Here is a 25,670-nt window from a genome sequence, read left to right as displayed (position 1 = left end):
ATGAAGGGTCTTTGGATGGAAACTTGTTTCTGACTCGGCTGCATTGGCCTTTATGGCACACACTAGTCATTCCCAGGTGTGTTCAGAAAGTGGCACAAGTCATTTTCACAGGGGTGGGTGGGAATCTCTTGGGGAGGATGAATGGAAGGAAATAATTTTCATTATGACAAGCACCCTTAGCTTTTTTGGAGGTGTTTAGAGAGAATTTGACTAAAATAAATGAAAATTACTTCAGAAATTACTTATGAATCTCATGACCCTGAGCCCCCAGTTCTTGCAGTGGATGCCTCCTCAAAATGAGCTCTCTGCTTGGTCAGACATGGCACCTATATGGGAACAATGGTCAGATATACCAGTAGGGTAACATCAGGGGACTGGTTACTCAGTACCCAGTGTGCCACAAAGGCCAACCTGTGGAACAACATTTCCCTCAACCTAGCTTTACATTTTGGTTTGAATTACAAGTGGAGCAAGTTGTTTGATCTCCCCTGAACTCAAAATTGGATTTCAGCTGCATGGTCTCCTCCTTTTCATTCCATCCAGGAAGAGCACACACCAACTGCTGAAGCTTCCTTAGCCTGACGAAGGGTTTTTGAACCCAAAAGCTTGCTTAATAACTATTCTCCAACCATTTGGGTTGGTCTAATAAAAGATATCATATTCACCCAAGGAACCTTGTCTGGTCTCCTCTGATGCAGCCAGTATCTCTTGAAGTCTCTATTTTCAGGAATGACCCTGTTTATTTTTTGAAGACATCTCAAGCCTTTGCCTGTTCATGGATTGTTTCCAAGTGTGCTGGTTAAAGGCAGTTGTAAGGATGGCAACATCCTTATTTGGAAGCCAAAGTGACATGCAATCAGTTCAAGAGATGTAGCAAAGGTTTCCTGTGTTGGAGGCTCACAGCTTGTAGCCAATCAAAGGCTTTCACAGGACTAAATCTGATGGCACCCTCTGTGAACTGTAAATCATAGTAACATAAGTTTGGGCCAGCCTGTGTCATCTACATGCACCTGGAAGAGCTGCTAGCTGAAGCATGTTTACCTGTTATGTCTGTGCCATGGTGGACCACAAAAAGCCTACCTCTTCAAGCTGTCTGCGAGCGCTGGCTCTGAGCCCCTCTCTTGTTTTGCCCCCAGGACTCTGGGCTGTACTTGAAGGAGCTGATAGAGCCAGTGCTGACGTGCTTCAATGATGCTGACAGCCGTTTGCGGTACTATGCCTGCGAGGCCTTGTACAACATTGTCAAGGTGGCCCGGGGCTCTGTCCTGCCTCACTTCAATGTGCTGTTTGATGGCCTAAGCAAGGTAAGAAGCTTTGTCCATGTGCCTCCTCCCCACCCCAACTGAGAGTAGCTTCAGGTGAGTACAGTTAGCAGGAACATCTGCAGACCTATGGTTCTCATAAGATGACATCCTCCAACCTTCTTCTCATGCCTGGGGGGCCTTTCACTCGAGCTGTGTCCACTTGCAGGTGTCTCTCTTCAGCTGGTTCCTGCAAACTCATTCAACTTCTAGACCAAAATGAAGCTGCCAACAAGTGACTAAGCTGAGCAATCATTGCAGGCATCTGATATTTGTTCTTTCCCATTTGGCTTTTCCATAGCAATCTGGGACATGATGGCAGCACAGCCCAAATGCACAATGTGTATGCATCTTCCCTAGAGCCCACATTGACTTGACTCTCATTTTTGTGAATTACAGCTTGCTGCTGATCCAGACCCAAATGTAAAGAGTGGCTCAGAACTACTGGACCGATTGCTCAAGGTACTGTCAGCTGATTACCTTGGGGATGCCTTTTCAGAGGCCTTTTGTGGAGTGGGAGGGTGTGTTGTTTTTAATTTATTTATTTATTAATATATATATATGTGGGTGGGTCTGCATTGCAAAATACACCTTTGTGTGTTTATGCTTGCCCAGCCTGCCTGTGAGGACCTGCATTGCTGACTTGGCTCACCCCTTACCTGTATAGGTGAATCTTGCTAAGGATACATCATTTCTGTGAGGCTGTGCCAGCCAGTGCTGCCATGTGACTGTTGCCAAACTTGCTGTAAGCCACCCTGAGCCTTTTGCGAAGGGTGGTATGTACATTGCGTACATAAATCCTGGACCCTTTCTGTTTGGCTGGGGCTCTCTGGGAGAGCTTCCTGGTGCTAAGATTTCTAATGTCTGAGGAGCATATTGCTGGGTTTTTGGTTGTGGCCATGTTGGTCTAGGGCCATAGGCAGGCAAGGGTCTTTGAGTAGATGTGATATCTTTTCTATTAGACCAATTGAGTAGTTGGAAAAAAGTTCTTAGCCAGCTTTAGGGCGCAGTCACGCTTCTTTAGGCATAGGGAGTCTCTGCTGTTCTGAGACTCCAAGGAATGAAAGAAGCTAAAAGTAAAGAGAAGCCCTGCTTTTGCTTCCTCCTCCTTCCCTGTTCTATCTTTTGTTTTTCCTAATTTCTACCTATTTAGATTCTCACTGACATCCTGTCACACTTTTTTAGCTTCTCTCATTCCTTGGAGTCTCAGAATAGCAGAGACTTCCTATGCCCGAAGAAGGGGGACTGCACCCAAAAGTTTGCTGAGAACTTTTTTCCAACTGCTCAGTTGGTCTAATAAAAAAGATATCACATCTACTCAAAGAACCTTGCCTAAGGAACATGTGAATGGTTTGAAGGAGTGGCTGACTTGAATACAGTGATAGGCGAGTGCTCATTAAATGCTTCTTGGTGGGCTTGGCCCCACAGTATGGTGCCCAGGCCAGGCTTAGCAGGATCATGAAGCTGTGTTTCCCCTCCAAGATACAGAATGATATCTCTCCCTCTTTCACTTCCCTCTTGTTGGCTCCTTAGATAAGTAAGTGAACGTGCTGTCTCCAAAGAGCAGAGCAGTCTTCTCTTGTAAGAGCCTTTCATTCTAGTTCCTGCTCTATGTGCAATGTAATTGTCTTGGAAGCCTCCAGCCACTCCCAGTTCATTCTTCTTACTCCTCCGGGTAAACGGATCTTTGCCAGCTCCCTGCTCTGCTCCTAAATGCCAGCTCAGCACCTGTTCTCTGTCCCGTGAACAGCAAGATACAGAGGTTCCTTCAGCGCTACCTACTTTGTGAGGAGTCTGTCCATACTCTCACATTCTCCTTTGCAGTGTCAGGGGAAGGTGCCAGGGGATTCACTACTGAAGGAAGGCATAGTCAGGTACTTCAGAAGAACTTAAAAAGAACCTGGTAATGGTATGGCCATCAACACCTAGTTACATAGAAGGCTGGTTCTGTCACATGCTGTTGGCAAATTTGCTGATCAGTGCCTACACAGAGGAATCTCTTCTGTTTGGTATTAGATCATTGGACTGGTGCATTATGAAAGAAGGTCTGTCTTTTTCTGAAATACCAGGTATCAGCCACTGTCAACTGAATGTCTAGTAGGTTGTGTCTTGATTCACAGCTGTCCAACTTTTGGACTGTGAAGGGCTGCATGCCCTCTAGGCCACATGCTGCACAAAGCCACGCACAGTGGGAGTGACCCTTCTGGTTTCTACCTGACCTCCAGCAGCCCAGGTAGCCTGGCTCTCAAAAGAGGGGTGAGAAGTAGCCTCCTGAATTAAGAAGTGAGAGCCCAGAGCCCCCTGACTGTCATCACACCTGGAGCATTAACTCCTGGTGGGCCACCAGTTGGACAGCTCTATCCTAATTGATCAGCCAGTGTTCCTTTGGTCTGAGGGCCAACTGCTGTGAGATCTTGCCTGTTCCTGGCACTGGGTAATCTGCTGGTGGCTTGTTGATTTCTCAAATATCCTCTTCATCTCCCTCTTCCTACACTGGAGGCTGGGGCTAGCTGTTGATAGTGCTGCTATAGGCTGAGTGCTGGCATGTGCTGTCTTAACATCTAGCGATTCTGTTGACTTTGTAGGACATTGTGACTGAGAGTAACAAGTTTGATCTGGTGAGCTTCATCCCCCTACTGCGGGAGCGGATTTATTCAAACAACCAGTATGCCCGGCAGTTCATCATATCCTGGGTAGGTACGTGTGGCATAATGCTTGTGCCAGCTTCTCCGCTGCCAGGGCTCAATCAAGTGCACAGGTTGCTATATCTTAGACCACCTCTCAGCTCCCCACAGGTTATCATGGAAATTCTCACACAAACCCTGGCAGCTCTGTTTACATATAGCTGCAGTTTTATTTTGTAACATGCCTATCATCCAAGTATCTACGCCAGTGGTCAAAGCTTTTTGGATGCAGGGTACTCCACACTGGACTCAAGGCACCCCTCCATAACTTGAGTGGCATCCAATTTCAAATACAAATTTATGTATTTCAGTGCTTACTTCCTTGCACAGAGTTTGGGCAGTAAGGGTGGAAGATTGTCCAGGCAGACAGAAGCCTTAGCCTGGCTTACCTGCTTATCTCCTCACACCTTGTAGCACCCTTCAAAGGATCTGGTGGCATCCAGAATCAAAGATCTTTGATCTAGGCACCTGTCAGGCACTAGCAGTAAGATGCACAGCCTTTGTGTGTTCAGATGAATAAATTAACTTGAACTACTTGCAAACCAGCAATTCTTCCAGCCCTGCCCTTCCTTTTATGTTGAGTCATTGGGTGTTTCCTGCAGTTGGTTGTGGAGACTGTGTAATGTTCCCCAGTCCCCTTACTAACTGCATACAGAATTGTGGAAGGAAGATAGTTAACATTTTGCCCAAGAGCTCTGTACACTCAGAGTAACAGAACTTAACAAGCCTTTCAGTGCCTCCAAGTTAGGTAAGTGCCCCCCTGTTAATAGAAGGGGAAGGTGTTGTGGAGGGCCTTGGATTTGGTAGCACTGTTGGGCTTGGAGCCAAAGCATTTTCAACTGCTGATTTGGTTGCCTAGTGCACTAAGCAACCACTTTGTTGCTCTGAGGCGCATTTACTCTTCACACTACCACTCACTGTAGTCCAGGTTTACGTACCCCTCCCCGTCTCACTAGATAGGCATGTGTTGATTGGTTTATTTAGCTTCTAGTCTTCCCTGCAACTCTCAAGGACTTTTTCTTTGTCTGTCTTGATTCTTCTCTGAGTTAGATCCTAGTGCTAGAGTCTGTACCTGACATCAATCTCCTGGATTACCTGCCGGAGATCCTGGATGGCCTCTTCCAGATCCTGGGAGACAACAGCAAAGAAATACGGAAAATGTGAGTCTAGAGGAGCAGCATTTGGGTGAATGGGCATCTCCTACCAAGCCCGTGCTGAAATAAGCTGTGCTTTCCTGGGCTGGTGATTCTGTTCAAGTGAAATCTTATGGATGCTACTTGACAAGGAATCAGTTAGAGAAGTAGTTTGCTGAGATTCTCTAGTCCCCAGCTGGTACCTTTCTGGGTTTTGCATCTGGCAGTAGGAGTTTGTCTACAGCTGTCTCCCTGCATACATCACTTAGTTGAGTGCTGATGTGTTGAAAAAGTTGTTGGAAATAAGATGCCCCCTTATAGCAGGGAATGACAACTACCAGTCTTCATTCTGCAGGGGGAAGCTAGAAGTGACCATTCTTATACCTACAGCATATGGTTCATATCTGCCACCTGTTTTTCAGTGACATTTGAGTTAGACTTCATTAAATAATCATCCCTGGATGTAGTTTTTTAATTATAACTATGATTCATGGCTCCCTCACACCTGTACAGAATGCCTAGGCTCATTTGTAGGGCACAGTTAGCCTGCCTGATAAGCCCCTAGAATGGCCTAGCCGAGGTAGGAATGACCCCATGGCAAAGCCCTATGCACATAATTTGTCCCCACTATTTCCTCACTTGCCTTGGCATGTGTCTAGGATCATCTCGTTAGTTGTGCTTTAGTGCTCATAGCTTTTGTTTTCCTCTGTCAGTTTGGCCTTCAGGAGAATTGTAGTAAGGGCATTAGAGTGCTCTTGGCACTGGAGTGACTTATTCTGCCTCCCCATAACAAAATGGGGTGGTTTCAGCCTGAATGAAAACGGAATCTGGGCCTTCACCCCTTGCCGGGCCAATGACCTTGCTGCTGAAGCCTGTGCAAAGCTAGATTGGAGACTTCTGTGTTGGGGGTAGCAAGAGGAATGGGCTAAAACCTGGTTAAGTTCCTGAGTTAGCTGTGCAGTGAAGATGGACCCAGAGCCAATTATTTGTCTACTGGGTCAGTGAGGTCAGGAGCTTGCAGTGAGCTGGTCTTCACTGTAGTGTCAGATTGTGGTTTAGCTATTGCCTGGGCTGTTATACCAGTATTGCTGTTCTAATGCACATGTAGCTTTACAGACGGGGCTTTCATCAATTTGACTGACACAGTTTAAGAAGCGAGAGGCACTATAGAGACAGGAAAAATTGCTAGCCTGAACTCTCTCCCCACTAGGAGGCTCTGCCAGCATAGATCTGTAACATATGTATATTGAATGTTGTCCCTAATCCCACTTGTGTGTACGTACACACACACACACACACACACACACACACACACACACACACTCTCTCTCTCTCTCTCTCTCTCTCTCTCTCTCTCTCTCACCCCCTGAGCTCGATCCAGCTGGCACACTTTGGGTGTCAGTTGATGCTTGAGAGAGCTGCTGATGCTTCAGCTAGAGGGGATGCAGTTGCTTTGTGTAGTTAATGTGAGAGCAGCCACACCACAGTTCACATGAGGAGTTCCTTCAAGCACAGATATCTCAAGTCAACTCCAAAGAGAATCTGTAATGTAGCAAAATTAGCACAATGTTTGTTAGGATGGGTACTTACCACTGCTAGTGCAGGCGACTGCTGTAGCTTGTCTGTCAGTGAGGCTTTACATGTGTGATGGGTGAAGCTTTGGCTCATTGATTTCAGGAGTTTGGCCTATGTAGTCCTCTGTTTCTGTAGAGCAAGATAATTTTTGAATGTCCTTTCTTCTTGCAGGTGTGAAGTAGCACTTGGGGAATTCCTTAAGGAGATCAAGAAGAATCCCTCCAGCGTCAAGTTTGCAGAGATGGCCAATATTCTAGTGATTCACTGTCAGGCCTCTGGTGAGCGTGTGAAATGGAGCCTGGGCATTGGAATCAGTACTGCAACAAAACCTCTGATTCACGACTCCAGTCTGTTAACGCTTTAGAGGCCTCTGTTTTGTTCTCCTTTCAGTTTTCCTTCTACCAAAGAGAAGACTAAAAACCCAAGCAATAGCAAAGCAGTGGGGCTGGGACATGACTTGCTCATGGTCAAGCACCAGGTCTTGCTTGGGAGGGAACATGTATTTTATAAAGGAAATGAGCTGTCTTATTAAAGACTTAGAAATGCCCTTGTCCTGGGAATTTGCTACCTTATGGAAATGACAGTGTCCTGTGGAAATTATTTGATTAAGACCAGAGGAGAATGGGTTTCATAGTGACACTGGAACCCATAGTTCAGTACTTTGTGCCAGGTTCCATCTGTCTGCAAACTGAAATCCATGAGGGCTTGCCCATTTACTTCAGTAGGTGCAGGGTGCATCCCCAACAGAGTCCTTTTGGAGCTGCTCCTTCGCTGATTCAATAATAGAACCTCATAATTTGTTCCTCCATCTATTAGCTTGAGGAGTACTACTTGTCTCAGTGTGATGCTTGGTGAATCACATTATTTCCATAGCCCCTTCCACCCAAACATCAAGTAGTAGAGTGACAGAAGCAGAAAAGCAGCCTGATATTGTGCTATGATAGCATCACAAACTTTTACTTCTCTGGGGGGTGGCTGTTAACTGTTCCTGCAACAGTGACCTTTGAACAATCCGAGACTTTTCAAATTCAGATGCTGATCTCTTCTCTGGTGAGAAGTTCTGCTGCTTGCCCTATCAGGAGGATCTCATGCTCAGCAAAATGCCTCTGCTCAGACAGGTTCTTCCTTGATTTATTAGACTGAAAGATTTTGGAGTCACATGCATGAAACCCTGCTGAGAGGTGTGAATGGGCAGATGTCAGAAGGCTTCAAGCAGTGCATATCTGAGCAAGTTGGTCTGACTTCCTGAGTGGGCTGCAGTGCTCCAGAGCCTTCCATGCTGTTACTCCTACACATTATTGCTGTTTACACTGTTGCTGATCTATTACACTGGAAATGCAGTTCAAATCTGCTGTCAAACAGTTGGTTGTCTTTAGAACTTGGGGGTAGGAGAATTCAGCTGGAGCTCAGCACCTTTACCAGTAAAACCCCTTTATATGGATTTAGGCATTCTGATATTTGAAAGTTTAGCACCCCCATTTGCCTCTGGTGTTTCTGTAGTGTCCAGAGATGTCACAGCCCACTCTGTGGCAAAGTGCCATCTTGTGGATTCTATAGATACCTACTGGGCAATCACCTTCACAGGGGAATGGACACATGTAATGTTGGGGACTGTCTGAGAAAGGTCTTGTCTACACATAAGTCATGCTGATTCAACTTAAATCACTTGAACATTGTAATTGATTGAATTGTGTATAGGCCCCTGCATGGGCAAACTTGTTTCAGTTTAACCGTGAATCTGTTTAAACTGCTTGTAAATTCACTAACATTGGCTAAGCCTGTAAGCCGGGTCTAACTTAATGGGATGTTCCAGCATAGTTGTACGTGTTCAGTCCAATTGATACTAATGTGAAATAATGCTTATAGCTAAACTGATATAACTGTGGAGACCAGGCCTTAGAAACCAGTCTGGTTTTGTCAATTTATTGCTGTAGCAATTTGGGGCTTTCCCTCCCTGCATTTTGAAGAGCGTTGCTATGTCTTTGTCTGTTCTTTCTTGGGATTTACCCCAACTGCAGCCAGACACTGCTGTGGCTGCACTGATGTAGTGAAACACAGGAGGAAACAGGGTAAACTAAGGCCTGGCTTGCTGTGTTGCAGCTTACCTGGGTTGCTCCCCCTATGCCAATAGAGGCCTTTTCTGCCTACGCTAATGTTCACTTATGCTAGCAGAGGATGCTGCAGTCTAAAAGCCCCTGGCTGGCACATGCTAGTATATACAAGCACTTACTCTTCTCTTGGCTCTTGTGGACATGGAGAGCACCTGGATGTGACCCAATGCAGTGCTGTTTGCCTAAGTCTTCAGGAAGGCACCTGTGACACCTGCTTTATCAAGTGGAGTATAAACAACATAAGACCTGTGCTCCTTCCCCTGTTCTGGGTGGGGGCTGACTTAGGTTATGTGTGAACCTTTACTATGGAGGCTGCTTAGTTGTGTAAGGCCCCCCTCTACAAGTGCAGCTAAAGGCATGACGATTGTGGGATTGTGCATTAGATCCCATCATTCCTTATTGCTGGTGCAGTGGAAGCCTAGTCTTGGGTTCCCCCTGCAACAGCAAGAAGCAGGTTTCCCACATCTGGGAGTCCCATGCACCCCAGTACATGAAACCCCTGGGTCAGGGGGAATTGCTGTAGCACCAATCCTTTAGCCCCAGCAGTTTCCCACATCCCCAACCTGGACCTGGGAGTTTCATGCATCCCCGACCCCAGGGGGTTGTGGCTGCCTCGATCCACAAGGCCTGAGAGTTTTACACTAGGTATCTGGGATTTGGCATCTGGGCATTTTTCCCCGGCATCTGGGAGCCCTGTCAGCTGACAGGGCTCCAAGCTGCAGGGGAGACCCTGCTACATGTGCAAATTAAAGCTCAATAGCAGCTAGCTATTAAGTTAGTAGAGTACTAACTTTATACCTGGCTGGAGCTTTTTGTTGTATGATAGCTATTTTGCACGTGTAGCTGGTCTCCAGGTAACTGCACAATTAACCAGTTAATTGTGCAATACCTTTTAATGTCTGGGGCCTAAGTACCAGTTAGGAACTTTATCTAAATGCCTACTGATGTCAGACTGCCCTCAGTAATTTAGTTTGCCTGGAAACTCTGAAGCCTAATGATTACAATAAAGTGTTCATTTGATCTCACTACTGTCATCAAGCAACCTTCAGTTACTCTGGGATTCTGGGGGAAAGGAGCTTGAGCTCCTTTTGAGCTCCAAATTTCCTTTTGAGCACCCCACACTCCTCTCTCTCTCTTTATAGCAGGATGACACCTTGCTTCTGTTTTCTAGTTTCATGCATGTAAACATGTGGTGATTTGAACAGCAGGGAGCAGTCTGCCTCTTCCTCACCTCTTCCTTTGGTCCATGTCTCTTAGATGACCTGATACAGCTTACGGCCATGTGTTGGATGAGGGAGTTCATCCAGCTGGCTGGCCGGGTGATGCTGCCCTACTCCTCTGGGATCCTGACTGCAGTTCTGCCATGTCTATCCTATGATGACCGCAAGAAGAGTATCCTTGCTACCCAGATCAGGGCCAACAGAGGCTGCTGTCAAGTTCCAGTGTCGTTCGCTCCCCTCAGACGTCTGTTCTTCGCCAAGCACAGATTGCTGTGTACCAGCATTTGGGGTGACACTGGTAAAGCTCCTTGAAGAGCTGCTTGTGGCTTTTTAGGTTTGGGGAAGGGAGGGACAGTTTTGGGGTAGAAATGAGTCGTGGTGTCCAGGATGACTGATTTTCTTCCTTTGTGCCTAGGTATCACAGGCAGACTTGTGGAAGGGTAAAGAACAAATGTTTGAGGCTAAAGCTGGGGAGGAAGCAAGTCATTTGCTGCATTTGTAATGGGGCCGCTGCTGGCCCTTGATACTAGTCAGTGGTGGTTAGCATAGAAACACTGCTGCTCTTGGGGCAGTAGGACACCAGTGTATGAATAGTCCCTTCTTCTACTGAAGCTGGCTTTCCTCAGAAGTGTGAGCTGCCCAGTGCACTTCATGGGACATTCATTACGTCTTTATGGGATGTTAACCCACTTTAATGTGAGCACTGGCTGCTCCTAGTACAGATTTAGCAGGTAAACTTCCAGCTTATGGCCTTGTGGTATGTGGGGGCTGAGTTCGCAGAGGAGCAGCTAGTTGAGACCAAGGGTTGCTGAGGTAGGACACCAAGGATTCACTGTTGTTCCTCCTCTCATCCCCATCCTGGATAATAAGTGCCCAAAAAGTTCTTAGTCCATCTGGCAGAACACCAGAGTGACTGACCCAGGAGAAGGGCAGGTGGTTCTGTGTTGTGGGTATCTGCTATAGGTTCATCCAACATGCTGCACTGAGTACACACCCTTAGATCAAAATGCTCCTTACATCCTCTCTGCCCAGACATCAAAGAGGTGGCCAATGTGTGTAACCAGAGCCTGATGAAGCTTGTCATCCCAGAAGATGATGAAACAGATGAAGCCAAGCAATCCATGAGCCTGCAAACAGAAGCCAACTCAGAGGAGTCTCTCTCCAAGCCTGAGGTGCCCTCCAGTGGTGAGTTTCTTTTTATCTGGGCTTGGGCAAGGGCTAGATAATTATCCTTTAGGTACTTCCTTGACCTGGTTAGCCAGGGCTGCTTCTGAAGAGTGACACTGAGTGGGACCTTAGTGCGCTCTCAGGAGGAATGTTGGGCTTGTAGGCAAAACACCTGCTAAGTACAAGATGGATGCCTTCATTGTTTTGCTGACCTGAGAGAACAAGAAAGATGATCCATCCAAAGAAATTGAGCCCGTCTTCCTCTCTGGATTTGGTCCCTTTGTGGTCCCTTTGTAGTCCCTTTGTAGGCTGAATGCAAGAAAAAAATATTAGGTTTTCTTGCGCTTGAAGTGCTCTTTCACAACTTTGCCTTCAGCCAAAAACTCCAGGTGCTTTTGATATGTGTTTGTACAGCACCCAGCCCAATGAGCAGCCAGTCCAGATTGGGTCGAAGCACTATCCTAATGCAAGTAACTAGTGGTGTAGAGAGTAATAACTTGCCAGCTCCTTAAAAGAAGCAGTCTGTGCTCAACAGTCCTTGCCCTGAAGAGTTAAGTCAAATAGCTACAATGCAGCTGTAGCCTGTGGAAGCTGCTCCTGAATTTTCTTAATGGCTGTGGAACTGCTTCACATTTTGCTTGTCTGACTTTCTCATGCTGCTATATAATTAGCATATAGTCTAAAACATGATTCTTACTTTGCACTTTGGTCATAGTGGTCATTTTATTAGGTTGCATAGATTAATAGTCTATGCAACCCAAGTAGTAACCATGTCTATGTGTAAATGTGTTCCCAGACTTTACCACCTGCCAGCCGCTGGGACATTTAACAGTAATATGACACCTGGAAAATCAGGAAGACCTTTTTTAGCCAATTAATATTGTGCATCTAACAGTATGCTATGTGTGCATCTGTTTGGGCTGCAGCTAGGAGCCCAGCATGCAGTGATATACAAACCCAGAACAAAGCTGCTCCAAAGAGTTTCCAGTGTAGTTTTGTGGTTTGTCCCTGATCAATTGTATGATTATGCATGCAGCAACAGGGAAATTAATTTTTCTTAAGAGAAATGAAAATGTGTAGTACCTTAAACTGACAGGGTCTTCAAGGGCAAGACCAGATGCCTGAAAATTAGCTTTTCAAAAATTGGCTTAGATCTCAAATGGACAACATCCCTTTCCAGTTTGGTTCTTATTAGCCTGTTCAGGGCTGTGCTGGTTTTGCTTTCTGTAAATAGGTGCATGCTACAATCTTACCATCACTTCTCACACAACTGCCCCCTACCTGTAGAGCCTTCACTATGGACATTTCAGACTATGGACATTTCAGAGTACACTACTGCTAGCATTGAGGAAACCGGATAGTGCCCTCTCAGTATGGGGGTATCTCTATTTTTAGAGTTGTGGGGGGGGGGAAGAAAGCAAAAAGGTTGTCCCAGACTCATAGTCAGGGGTAGGTTCTGGGACCAAACCCAAGAATCTGTCTCCTTGTGGTTGGGACAGGTAACATGCTGGCCCAGGCCTGTTTCACAGGTGGCAGAGCTGATTTTCAGAGTTGAAATGCCCAGGCCCAGTTACCCCAACATTTAGAAACTAAAACCCATCTCCTGGAGTGCACCACTAAGCTAAGGCCCTGGGCATCAAGCCTAATGCACCAAAGTGTGGGGAGCAAGCTTGAACTTCAGATGAATCTCTTCTGTACCCAGCATGGCTTCCTACCTCCAGAGGCATCTAGTATTGGTTCACAGTTTTTTTCATATTTGAGTCATGGCTATTGATAGTTTTATATTTGCTGTCCATTCTTCCGAGTATTTTATACTCTTGTTATGATTCCCCAGTGGACTGTGGAGAAACAGTTCCCTGTAGCAGTCTGAAAATGGCCGGTAGGAGGGGGGAAAAGCACCAAAATATAGAGCAAAACTAAAAAAGAAGGTCCTTAGACTACTTGTCTTGAAAATTTGAAACCCAGCAGTTATTAAAATAAGGCCAATACTAAAGATTCCTGTAGCAGAACTGTAACCTGATCCTTGTTGAGTTTTGCCATGTGTGCACCATGTGCAGTTGGGAAGAAAACAGCTGGAACAGTATTTCTTTCAGCTGGAGCATTGGTGGTTCAGTGGTAGAATTCTCACCTGCCATGCAGGGGGCTTGGGTTTGATTCCTGGCCAATACAAGAATAAGATTCTTTTTATATTTCTTTTTTCTTTTCTCTTTTTAAATTTTTTTAAGGTAAAATTATTGCTTTGCCCTAACTAAAAAAATTCCTTCCCAATTAAGTTCTTTTCCTGAGGATTGGTTGTAAAATTTTTAAACTTTATTAAATCAGATTTAAAGGTACAGGGGAACTTTTAAATAAAAAATGCCCTTGTGGATCTTAATTGCTTTGATTCTTCTTTTTTCCTTTAGCTTCCCTAGCTCAGACCTTGCATGAAAGATAAATTGCTCATTGCCCTGCTCTCCCCAGCACACTGTCGTTTAATGGTCTCCTACTTTTGTTACTTTGCTGCTGATGTGGCAACATCACTGTGTGTGAATAGAAGCGCTGGGCAAATGATGATCACAGAGACCGTGTCTAAATGACCCCCATCCTTTTCTGGAAGTTTGGTGTTCAGAATTCCTACTAGTTGGGCAAGAGCCCAGGAATTCATTCCCAGTCAAAGCAGGCATGATGTTGTAAAACGTAACCCAGTTTATACTGACGTGTGGGTTTTCTGTACAAAATGCACATCCCTAGATGTTCCTTCCCAAGTAGGGGCTGTAAAATAGCTTTGATTCTTCAGGCCTGTGCTGACAAGCTACTAGCCTATTGTAAACTGGTACCCTGTGTGCCTCTCATCCTCCCTTAGGCTGCTGGCTGAGTTGCAGAGGCTGTCTCACATAGTTCTTCAGTGATTCTGAGCTAATCACGAGCTGAGCTTTGAAGAGCAGAAGTGTAGATCATCCCTGCTGTACACAGTGCAATGGTGACATTACATTTAGCTGAGGTTGGGGAAGCAGTAGACCAGCAAGTGGATTTTTATGACTTAACCTAGAATCACAATAGCTTGTAAAGCATTGTTCGAGTGGACTCCAGAAAGCTGCTGGGAGGGAGTAAGTGTAGTTATATTAACATTTTAATTGACAGAGGCCTTGTCCTCCCCTGGAGTGACTGTGGGCAGTGACTTTGAGCCCTCCCATTAGGGCCAGGCCTTGATCCAGAAGAGGCTGTTCTGGGGGTTTAGAGTGAGAGAACCTTTTGGATGTTTTGGCTTCGTCCCTTTTTTTTTGCCCCTTTTTTTTTGCCCATGAGTAGACTGGTCAGAGCCACACTTGGTACTGGGGCAGGTCATCCAACTACAAACACCTTCATTTGGACTCATATATCTGCATATGGTTGTAGGCCTGTCTTTCCTTAGGTGAGAAAGCAATCCTTGCCAGTCGGTTCCACAGACTATATTTGGGGCAAGATTGAATGTTTCCCCTCTTGGAAATTGGGAAAGCAGTTTCCTAGCCTTGATCCTGGCTGTGTTCATTTTCTGCAAAGAGTGACATCTGAAGGGTAGACATATAGCTGGTGGCAATATCTGGTGTCAAGAAATTGGAAAGCTGTAGATTTAGCTTTTGCTGATGACCAGTGTCCTTACTACTAACTTCTTCCAGTAGTTGGCACTAGGGAAAAGAAACTGTAACAGTATTCAGAACTAGGTCAGTGAACAGTGTCAGTGTGGAGTGGTGTCTAGATGGGGTGTCAAGATTTTGCCCAAAGACCAAAGGACAAACCAATGACAGTATTGTGCCAGATGCCAGCCAGGTTGAGGCATGCTCAGTGTCCCCTCCTCCTGCTCTGTCATGTGGGACATGCTGCTTTAACACTTACAGTGCCACTTCTTTTCCATTAGGTTCCCTTGATACCTCGAGTGACTCCAATTTCAGCAACACCAGTGTCTTCACTGTAACCAGGTAAAGAAGTTACATTGCTTGGCATAGGAAGTCTTGCTCGGGATGGGGTGGAGGGGGATATAGGTGAAGTTATCCACATTGTCAAGGTGATGTGGTAGGCTCGGAGTCAGAATAGCAGCAGGACCTGCATATCAAATAAAGCTGCTTGGGCATAGCTGTCCAAGGGAGGACTTTGCTGGGTCCATCTTTGGCCTGTATTCTTTCTCCAGCCGTTTTTCTATATGCCAAACTGTGCATTTTGGGACAATGTAAGATCTTTCATTTTTCTGCCTTACATGCCAAGAAATTAGAGCAGGTCTTGGTGACAGTGAAGGAGGAAACAACCTCATGTTCTTTAAGGGCCTAACCCAGGTTCCTCAGGGTCTCATCTTTCACTCTCACTTCCTTCACCTTCAAGTCACCAAACAAGACATTTTCTCCCAGAGGAGCATCTAAGCCAAATTTGGGGAAATGTCCGATAGGAGGAGGAAGGAGAGGGTGAGGTGTGAATGAAGTGTCCCCTGGATTGGGGGGGGGAGAGGAAAGGCAGTGGACACAGTTGACATATGGAGCTTAATTACCTCTTTGTGGAACTGATCTCAACATCCCCCTCTATCTCTCATGAGCACCATTCCAGAGTAGGAATAACTGATGTGCATCTCCATGCTCTCCACCTCCTGGCTGAAGTTACATAACCTTTATCTCCATGGGTGCATCCACGCATGCAGGCATGTGCACTTCCAACAGCTCAGATAGCAGCAGCACGGATTTGTGCTGGCGATTTCTGCCTCAGCACACGTGCCTGAACATATACTTTGGTGTGGGGCAAATTGTGTCACTTGGGCCAAACTGACCCTGCCCAGCTCCTCCTGGATCTTCAGCCAGGGGGAGCTAGCAGCTGAGGCCAGCACCTGTGCTAGACCCAATAGTATAAAAACCTGCCCTGTGCTGGTCCCAGCAATATAAAAAACCTGCCCTGGTGAGCAGCTCAGGGCTACTTGCCCTCAGGACCTTCTGAGGGACAGTTAGTAGGTATCTGGGGACACTCTCCCTTGTGCCAGCTGGACTGCTGAAGCAGCCCTAACCTAGAGTGTCCCCTGCACCCTCTACCCACTGCAGCAGTCTGGCAGTGGGGGCTGCTGCCTGGCTGTGACCTGCCACCTGCTACAGCATCTGCCCTCTTGGGTACCTGTGGCCCCATATCTGCGTGTTAGCCACACATGGACAGGGACTGCACAGCCACCTGGGCTGTGATATGGCCCACTACAGCAGAGCCTGCTGCACTTCTGGGCCAGCTACCAGTGGGCCATAGCTGCACAGTTGGCCTTCGGGCAGCAGTGCTGTCACATCTTCTGGTGGCCCTGCTTTGCCATCTGGGCAGCTATTGCCCAGAAGGTGTGCTCTTTGTGGTGGCCTGCTTTGAACTGTGAAAGCATGTCCTCTTGGCCCCAAATGGCAAAGTGGTCAGCCACCTCGTCTGCCCTCCAGCTGGGTCCCCAGTGCTGGCCCTGGGCAGGCTCCTCTGCCTGGCTCTTGCCACTTGCCTCACCAGCAGAGATCCTGCTGTTTCCTATTTAAAAACTGCTAATTCTCTTGATAAAAAACCCAAATTCTCATTAAAATACCCAAAATTTGTGTTCTTCCAGGTATCAAATTTAGAGCCCACACTGCAAATATGCAGTACAGGGAACATTTTTTTTTTGTTCTTGGCATGCCTATTGCGGCATCTCACACTGTTTTGAGACGCTGCAAGAGGCACATGCTCACTTGTCTAGATGTGCTAGATGGGGTGGTGGGTTGCACAGATGGGAGCATTAACTCCCTTACCTCCGTGAGGGACAGCTGTGTGGAATAATAGCTGAGTAATAGACTGCAGAACCACCAGTCCACCACAAGCTGTCACTGTGCTGCAAGCTTTAATACTTCAATACTCCATTGAATACCTTCAAAACAGCACTGTCCAGTTGAAGCCTCCTTATTAGCAAAAATTTGTTTGGGGCACTATATCTGCGTCTGAGTCCCCTTGCCACTGCTTATGGCTTTACAATTAAGCGGTTTGTTCTTTGGTCACTTTTAGGCATACATTTAACTTAGTCTTGTTGAAACTGAAATTGGAGAATTGTAAAAATGGAGGCCTGGAAGGAACCTTGAGAGAGAGAGAGTCAGTGATAGGGTTCAAATGCACCTAACCTGTCCCTCAGGAAACATTTGTCTAATCTAATCTGTTCTTAGTATCTGGTGCAGGCAGGGGTGAATCAGGGCAACTGCCCCAGGCCCTGTACTTTGGGGGCGCTGCGCGGGGCAGAGCATCGCAGTGGATCAGCATTCAGCTGCTTGCTATCCCCACCCCCACCCCACCCCCCGCTATTGCCAATGGTGGCAGCAGCTTCTTCAGGTCTGGGATTGGAGCAGGGGTGGGGTCCTGCATGGGCTGATTTGCCCTGGGCCCCGCACACTGCTATGGTCACCTCTGGATGCAGGAGACTCCGTGCCCTCCCTGGGTAGCCTGTTCTATTGCTTCCCCGCAATTGGGACATAATGTTGTACAGACATAGTCCTCTCTCTCTCTCTCCCTCTCCTTCCCCCCCTGCCCCCGCCACCAATATCTAACTTAAAACTTCCTTGCAAATTAAGTTTTCTTTTTGTCCATGTCCACTGAGGGAAGGAAAATAGATGTCCTCTTTGATAACCATTTTTGTGTTGTAAGACTTGGTTTTCCCCATAATTTTACCTCCTCTGAAATAAACAAACCTGGTTCCTTCAACACTTCCACATCAATCATAGTTTCCTAACTGCTTTTTGTCACTGCTGCTCTCTTCTGTACTGTCTCCAATTAGTCTGTGTTTTAGAGTGCAGTTTCCAAACCTGGGTCCAGTACTCCAGCTGACTCTTCACGGGGGCAGAATAGAACAGAATAATTACTTCCCCTGTCTAAAATACAATATTTTTGTTAATGGTTTCTTTGTTTGCAACTGGACTGTATCAAGTCCTGTCGCTTCTGATCCTTTATCTTTCAGTGCTGACTACCTGTTTGTTTACCGTTGTGTCTGCACATTACCCGCATGATCAGGGGGCAGCAGGGCAGACCCTACACTGAGAGGCTACGGGACCTGAACCTGTTCAGCCTTCACAAGAGAAGGCTGAGGGGGGACCTGGTGACTGTCTCTAAACTCACTGGGGGGGACCAGAAGGGTTTGGGGGAGACCTTGTTTCCCCTAGCACCCCCCGGGATAACAAGGAATAACGGCCACAAGTTGTTGGAGAGTAGGTTTAGATTAGACATCTGTAAGAACTACTTCACAGTCAGGGCGGCTAGGATCTGGAACCAACTTCCAAGGGAAGTGGTGCTGGCTCCTACCCTGGGGGTCTTTAAGAAGCGGCTCGATGCCTACCTGGCTGGGGTCACTTGAGCCCAGTTTTCCTCCTGCCCAGGCAGGGGGTCGGACTTGAAGATCTACAAGGTCCCTTCCGACCCTACTTCTATGATTCGACTTCTCTGTTCCAGGTGTAGTACTTGGCACTCTGTGCGTTTCAACTTTATCATCATGATTTTTTGACACGTTCCCTCAATTTATCAAGATCATTGGAATTTTGATTTTGTGTTCAAAATTGCTTGGAACCCCTCCCAGCTTACTCACTTGAATAACTTCTAAGCACATGTGTTGAGGGAGACGTGTTTTCCAGAATGTTTCTTTCACATGGGGAAGAGAAACAGGAAACTGCCTAGACATGAAGTGCTGTCAATTGTCCAAAGTTACTGAAATTAAAAAGATAAACTCTTGATACTGTCATAAAGCTTGGACCAAGAATCTCCTCCAGAGATAGGAGCCCCTATGTGCCAGGTGCTGCCCATGCACAGTAAGCAGTGATCCCTGCTCTCAGGGAGGGAGGGATGTGGGCTGAAGAAAGACTCAGGTTTTAAGGGCCTGGGTTCGGCTTCTGTCTTTGAGATCATTAAATTATGGAATACCAGAGTGAATGCCTTCATGTCAGGTAGTTAGCTGATGCAAGTTTTACCAGCAGATCTTGAACTCAAGATGTTGAATGCAATCCCAAAGGGCCCGCCGCCTCTCTGAGCCCTAGTTGAGCAGATGGAGGGAGCCTCTGCTACCAATCCCTACCAAACTAGGAAAATCTGCAAAGCTGATTTCTTGGGGAGCTGTTCTTTTGATGGGCCAGGCACTTGATTTGCACTAGATAGTTGACATGGGAATCTGATCTCCATAGTGCTGGCTTCCTCATACTCTGCCTTGTGTGTCCCAGTCCCATTCTGGAAATATATTCAAGTCAGTTGCCCTCCACACCAAAACCCTCAACTACTTCTGATATTGCCCACTGGGAGAGACAGCTGTGGTGCAGTTATTGTCGAGTATAAAACAAACAGCTATTTGCCAAAGAGCTGCTGGATGTTACCAGTGTCTTTGAACCGTCCAGTCTCTCAGGGTCACTTTAAGTGACATAATGTTGGTGAGTTTGTAGCCTTTGCGTTCTGCACTGACATTGCTTGCAAAGTTTTCCAGGCAGCTGAATGGGATAATCTGACACATCACTCCCACCCCTGGCTTCTGGAATGATTTAGCCAGATGTCTCTTACATGCTTTTTAGTCCTGTTGTTACTAGACTTTATGGTTCTAGGTTCTAAACTTCTTGTTCTGGGTTCCTGTCCCACCCTCCTTGCCATAGTAACCTTATGCCTTCCAGTCATACATCAGTTCCAGAGTGCCAGTTACCTGTGGGCCAGATCAAGCCCTTGGAAGCCTATAATTCAGTCTCTAGTGCTGCCATGGGTCTCGGAGTTGATGCATAGACAGCATGTGGGAGGCACCCGATGCTTCTGTGTACTGCATGTGGTACCTGCTTGAGCTCATGTCTCAGAGTGGCTGCTGCAGAGCTGTGCCATACATGGCACCCGCTCCAGCCACTTCAGGACACATACTGGATCCAGAATGCAGGGCTGGTCTACAGGTGTGATCCAGGCAGTGAACTGGCCCTGTGCCACTCATCTGACCCATGAGGCCAGAAGAGTTTGACACCCTTGCATTAAGTGATGTACTTGCATGTTGCATGAGGTTCCCTCTCTCTATGTGCAGTGTAACACATTCATTCTGTCTCTGTTTCTAAGGCTGCGCACACAGAGCAATGCATTTAAAGGGAGGCTGGTAGAGTAGAAGGTGGTGAGGTCTGAGATGGTACTTAGTTCTTGGCCAAGTTTTGCAGTTTGAAGCTGCCGTCTGCCAGAAAAGCTCTAGTCTCCTGAACAGCCGAGCTTTACTGCTACATAGAAAGGTCCATTGTGCCTGAGGAGCAAATATGTTGACCAGCCGATATCCATGAGTTTTAGGCAATCAACTGGCTATCCTGGGCCAAGGGCATTGAATGACTTATGATAAAGGCCAAGCCCCCGAACATAATTCTGGTATCTTCCTAAAGAGTAGGGAAGTTGTTCTCAGACACAGGTCTACAGGTCACCAGTGGTCTGTTTGGCCATGATGAATTGCCTGTGGATGGCATCAGGCCCCAATCTCTTTCAGTTTACTGTTTGAGAATTCTTCATGGTCTATGGGAAAATTGAGAGTTGACAGAGATCCATTTATTTTAAACTCTTGGGACCCTCCAGGATGGAAACGGTCAAGGACAGGGTTGAGATGCTAGCAGCAACTCATGTTGCTGTGGAGAGGTGCCCTGAAGCATTTTATACTGGTTCCAGCAAGCTTCCAGAAGGGCAGCTGGCATCAAGCCCAGGTATACTGCAAGTGCTGAACAATTTAGATGCTTTAAAGCTTTATAAGCTGACTCACTTCACAGTATTAACTAGTTGTCTGTATGCCAGTCATGGGCAGTTCCTTTCCCCTGTGCAGCATCACACATCTGCCAAGGTACATCACTTCTTTTGCTTCCCTTTGAAGCATCAGAGCAAGTATTGGCATCAGATTTAAGGGTAGTGATGACTCCAGTGCAAAATCCCACTTTTTAAAGCTAAAAGTTGACTTCAGACTGAAGAGAGAGAATCTACTTGAATGCTTTTTTTTCTGGCTGGACATTTCCAGGGACCATAGGCTGAAGTGCCTATCACCCTCCAGTTCCTCTGAAAAGATCAGGAGTGACATATTAAGCAAAGCAGCGGATAAGAAGGTAGTTTTCTGGCTTTTGATAACCAGCTGGCAAAATGAGGCAAAGCCAGCTCTAAGATCCTTATAGCTATTATAAACCTAATGCATTGCCCCTCCTCTCCACTACTTCTGAATCTTGAGCTCTGTGCTGCTTATACTTTCTCTTTGCAATGCCTGGATTTCAGTCACTAGGGACAGACCCAGGAACCCTCTGGGGAGCAGGGCTTCTGTTCCCAGTGGTTTTGAGCCTCTACACTGATAGCTGTTGCTCTCTGCTCCCAAATGGGTAACTTCTCCTCTTGGTATTAAGGGTTGCTTGAGGCAAACAGGCAGGAAAGTGGGGAAGATGCTTCTCAGCTGAGTGGAGATTAGAGAGCTGGGTATGCCATGGGATTTGTATCTAAGCCTACCCTAAGCTTTTTTAAACAGGAGACACAGGGCAGGTATTAGCAAGGGGTTTAACTGTCATTAAATCAGCTTCCCCACCCTGCGTAAGCCCAGATCTGTCTCAAAGCAGACATTATTGTGGGATTCACTTAATTTCCAGGGCGGGGAATGTTTTATAAACAACAGCTTGAAGCATTCTTGTTAGGGTGCTTGGCTATTCGGACTAGATGTTCACAGAGCATCAGGAATTATAGTAGCCAGGACATTTTCCTGGGTCTTTGTCATCCCACTTGCTGTTTTAGCTTAGATTCTTCAGGACTGGAGCTAGCTGAAAAGCAGGGTTTCTAGTTCAGAGGAAATGCCTCCTACTCCTGTTTCCCTCCCTGGAAATGTAGTTTCAGTTTGAATAGGTTTGAGACCAAACACTTCTAAAGTGACTCCTGTGCCAGGAGCTCCCAGGATCCTACAGCTGCTCAGTGAGATTGATGTTCTTATCAGTTCCTGCAGGTGGCAGGTCCTTGGCAGTCCTATTGTGCTGATTGATTTGGAGCCACAGATCTCAGGAGCCCACTTCTGTGTAAGCTTAGAGTCCCAGCTTTGCAGCAGGGAGCCTGGAAGCTGAGAGCTCCTGTTGCACCTGTGGTTCAGGGCTGCTAGGCCACTTGCTGGAGAGCTGGTAGCAGAGGTGGCTTTCCTGCACTCTGAAGCCCTCATCTGCACAGTAGACAACCTAGAAGCTCTGGTTTGCAGATGCTTTGGGGGTCTCTTCCTCCCCCCCCAGCCCCTGGACTGTGTGTGGGGACCTTGCCTGGGATGTGCTCTAGCAATGCAGCCACTTTGTGAGAAATCACAATCGGAAGGCACCCTGTCCTGACAGGGCAGGCTCTCAGCCCAGTGCTCTTTATCTGTCCATGGACAGGGGTGTATATATATAGACCTGCTTTTCACAACCTGCTTTTCTCTGCTTTATTCCATGAGCAGTCCCTACTCTAATGTGCCCACAGCATGAACTGCTTCTGTCAGTACATCTTTGGCAGAGTGAGAACAGCATTAATCAACACTGGCCTGGCTTTAGCTCAGGTAGTAGAGCAGGTGCTGAGATAAAATAGAGCACCCAATGGCCAGGGTCTATCTTCCTCGCTTCTGATGCGAAAAAAGAAGAGTCCAGAAAACGAAGGTCCCAGGTATTATCATCCCATTCCTCAAGGCAAAAGACTCCCGGCCCCAATGTCCACCATCTGGCTTCTGTGAAGGGAAGAATGCCTATCCCCTTCACTGGGCCTAGGGAACTGGGGTGCTTCCCCAACTTTCCCTCCCTCCTCTCCCTCAGGATGGATGGGATGTCTTGGCTAATGCTGTTACAGAGTCCTTTAGGCATGGGATTAGAAACTGAAGAAATGTGGAGTGTGGAAGGGAGGGGGCTTTCAGGTGTGGCTAGAGAAGAGAAATGAAAAACTATGAAGAGTGCAGCTATTTCTTTAAGGCTACCCCATTTTGTGCATCTCAACTTTAGTGGAAGGCTCTTTGAATTGCTGGGGAAAGGGAGATTGCATCTGGAATGAATGCTCTTCCAGGGATTGCAGGCTTTCCTCCACCTGAAGTCTGTAATCAGTTGGTTTTAAACAGAAAAGTAAAACTTTAACTGAAAGTGTGGCAGAGATTGTGGTGACAGCTATTGGCTTGTATGTTCCTTTCTTTGTTTTCCTTGAAGGTGACAAAATATGACCTGATTTAATACCATTGCTTAATACGGCCCCCTGATCCCCTGCTGTGGATCTGACCTTGGTTTCCACAGATGTGAAGCTGCAAACACCCAGCTACAGATGCTACACTGTTATCCAAGTGAGCATGGAAAGAACAGCAGGTCTGATATTTTTTTCTGCTTCCCTGGGCTGGGTGTATTTATCAGGATGGCAAGTGAACTGAAGATGAGCTCCAAACAGTGTATTATGCATCAGATAGTCTAGGGGGAGAAGTATATAAATCCAGGGTTGTTTCTTTTAAACTGAAGAGGAAACTCTGCAACCCAATAGCAGCCATAACTTTCTCATTTATTATGCTGTCAATCCCAAGGTACCCCAGAAAAAGCAGTTAAGCACTTAGCCCTAACTCTACTCCAAGAACTTAGTGCACATGTCCATCCCCTGCCTACTTAAGGATGAATATAGAAAGGCAAAATTAAAGGAACAGCTTAAAAAAGCCTTCTTATGACATTAGTGCAAGGCAGTTGGCAGAACATGAGAGAGCAGGGGGCAAACCTTCCTACTCAACACGAATGATTTCAGGAGAAGAAAATTGCACAATGTTGTGTCCAAGTTGCTGAAGATACCATCCAAGAATGCAGAAAATGACAAGGTCTAAATGTTTGGGATATGGTTGTTGAGCATGTTCCTGTGGCAACAATGACACTACCCCAAAGCATATTGTTAAGAGTTCAAAACCTTTTTCACAGTAATTGCTGGCCTCTGTCAGCTGAAAAAGGATCCTAGCCACAGGTTCGCAGTAGCACTTGATAGTGATTTAGGACCATGCCTCTGTCTGGCTGCCAGAAGCATATTGAGACTTGTACTGAGTGCAGGGAGGATCTTGGTAAAAATGTGACACGTATTACAGATCTGTAGGCTCTACAGAGAGGACCTTATTTTGTAACTGCATTGACAGAGGTTTGGAGACATTTAGGAAGTCACCCTAGCTTCTAGTCTCTGGAAATCTTTCTTGACCTTATAGAACTGAAACACTGTTTGAGAGAAACTATAAAATCTCTCTCTTTTGGCTAAGGTGAATGATTCCCCAAATGTGTTGCTTGAGCCCAGAACAGAAAGAAGAGTTTAAGTGTGGCTGATGGAACATATTCCTAGGTTCTTCCCTTCAGTCATAATTTCTGAGAGAGGAAACCCAAATGTCTATTCCAGGTCCTTGAACCAAAACGGCTAAATATCTGTGCAAGTGAGATTGCTTTATATGGAATAGATCTACTCAAGACTTGGCCCATTTGAGACCTGTCCTCCCACTCCCCATCAATCATTTGTGGCTTTAGCACATTTGAATGAGTTTAGATAAAACATGGTACTGGGCTAGGTTCAAGGCAGGCAAGCAGAAATGTCAGATTATGAAGACAGAATGTTAAGCGTAACTAGGTGGGACTGTTTTTGTGCCCTAGAGGTTGTACTTGCAACATTACTACCTTTTTTAATTTTAGAGGATGCATGGCCTTATGACTGAGGGCTAAACCTGCTTATGTAGCCAATTACTGGGCCCTGACCATCTGAGTCAGTAGCTTTTGTGCTAACAGAGCTGGGGGTTTTAACATAGGCAGTAGAGGATGATGTCTGTAGAACAGAGGTCCTACTGCAGATGACCCATTGCAGTGTATCTTTTATGTCAAAGGCACAGGGCTCTGTTCTGTGAGAGATCGTACATGTAAATGCTTGCGTCTTTTTTTTTGTCAGAGGTGGCATAGTGCCTCTCAGTCTTGAAAGTCCTGGCATTTTACAGCTGTAGTATCCAGAGTATTTCAACAGACTGCAATGCTGTTCCATTCTTTGGGCTTTCAGCAGGCGCACACTGCCTTTTCCTTGCTGGCCTGACATGGGGTATAGCTCTGAGTTTTGCTTCTAGTTTCAGCTTTTCCATCTGGTATGATATACTTCCATGTCCATGTAGTAGACTGGGGTGGCCAGCTCATGGCATGGGTGCCACAAGTGGCACAGGCAGCCTGTGGGTGGCATCCAGCAGATTGGGGAGGGGACAGACAGGACGGGACATATAGGGCAGCAAACAGAATGCAAAACAATAAATTGGGCCTGGAACACAGAGCAGGGGAGCAGAAAGCAGAGTAGCCCATCAAGAAAGGGAGAAGAATTGGCATGGCACTTGAAGAGTATGGGGCTAGCTTGTGACATGCCTGCCAAAACAGCTGTCCCCAACTGTAGTAGATGGTCAGCGGCTTAGGGGAAAATTCAGATAAGTGGTCCTATGATGTGCACTTTTACAATTGTGTGTTGTCCCTGGGGCCTACAAATGCCACTTCCTGTAATCGGAGTGTCTCACTGCGTGCTGATCTGCTGT

General features: G+C 46.5%; 1 protein-coding gene across 1 annotated transcript in view; it reads left to right on the top strand.

Moving 5' to 3' along the window:
- Positions 1 to 25,670, top strand: part of VAC14 (Vac14, PIKFYVE complex component) — a 197,998-nt gene that overhangs the window by 17,517 nt on the left and 154,811 nt on the right. Inside the window, exons 3-10 of the mRNA XM_025199766.1 lie at positions 1,137 to 1,304; positions 1,701 to 1,763; positions 3,887 to 3,994; positions 5,036 to 5,145; positions 6,865 to 6,971; positions 10,062 to 10,196; positions 11,057 to 11,209; positions 15,066 to 15,126. Coding sequence (XP_025055551.1) covers positions 1,137 to 1,304; positions 1,701 to 1,763; positions 3,887 to 3,994; positions 5,036 to 5,145; positions 6,865 to 6,971; positions 10,062 to 10,196; positions 11,057 to 11,209; positions 15,066 to 15,126 — 905 coding nt within the window. The remainder of the gene's footprint in view (positions 1 to 1,136; positions 1,305 to 1,700; positions 1,764 to 3,886; positions 3,995 to 5,035; positions 5,146 to 6,864; positions 6,972 to 10,061; positions 10,197 to 11,056; positions 11,210 to 15,065; positions 15,127 to 25,670) is intronic.

This window comes from Alligator sinensis, unplaced genomic scaffold (genome assembly GCF_000455745.1).
Source record: "Alligator sinensis unplaced genomic scaffold, ASM45574v1 scaffold203_1, whole genome shotgun sequence".
Taxonomy (NCBI): Eukaryota; Metazoa; Chordata; order Crocodylia; family Alligatoridae; genus Alligator; species Alligator sinensis.
Note: the sequence above shows the minus strand (reverse complement) of the source record. Positions and strands in the feature narration are given on the sequence as shown.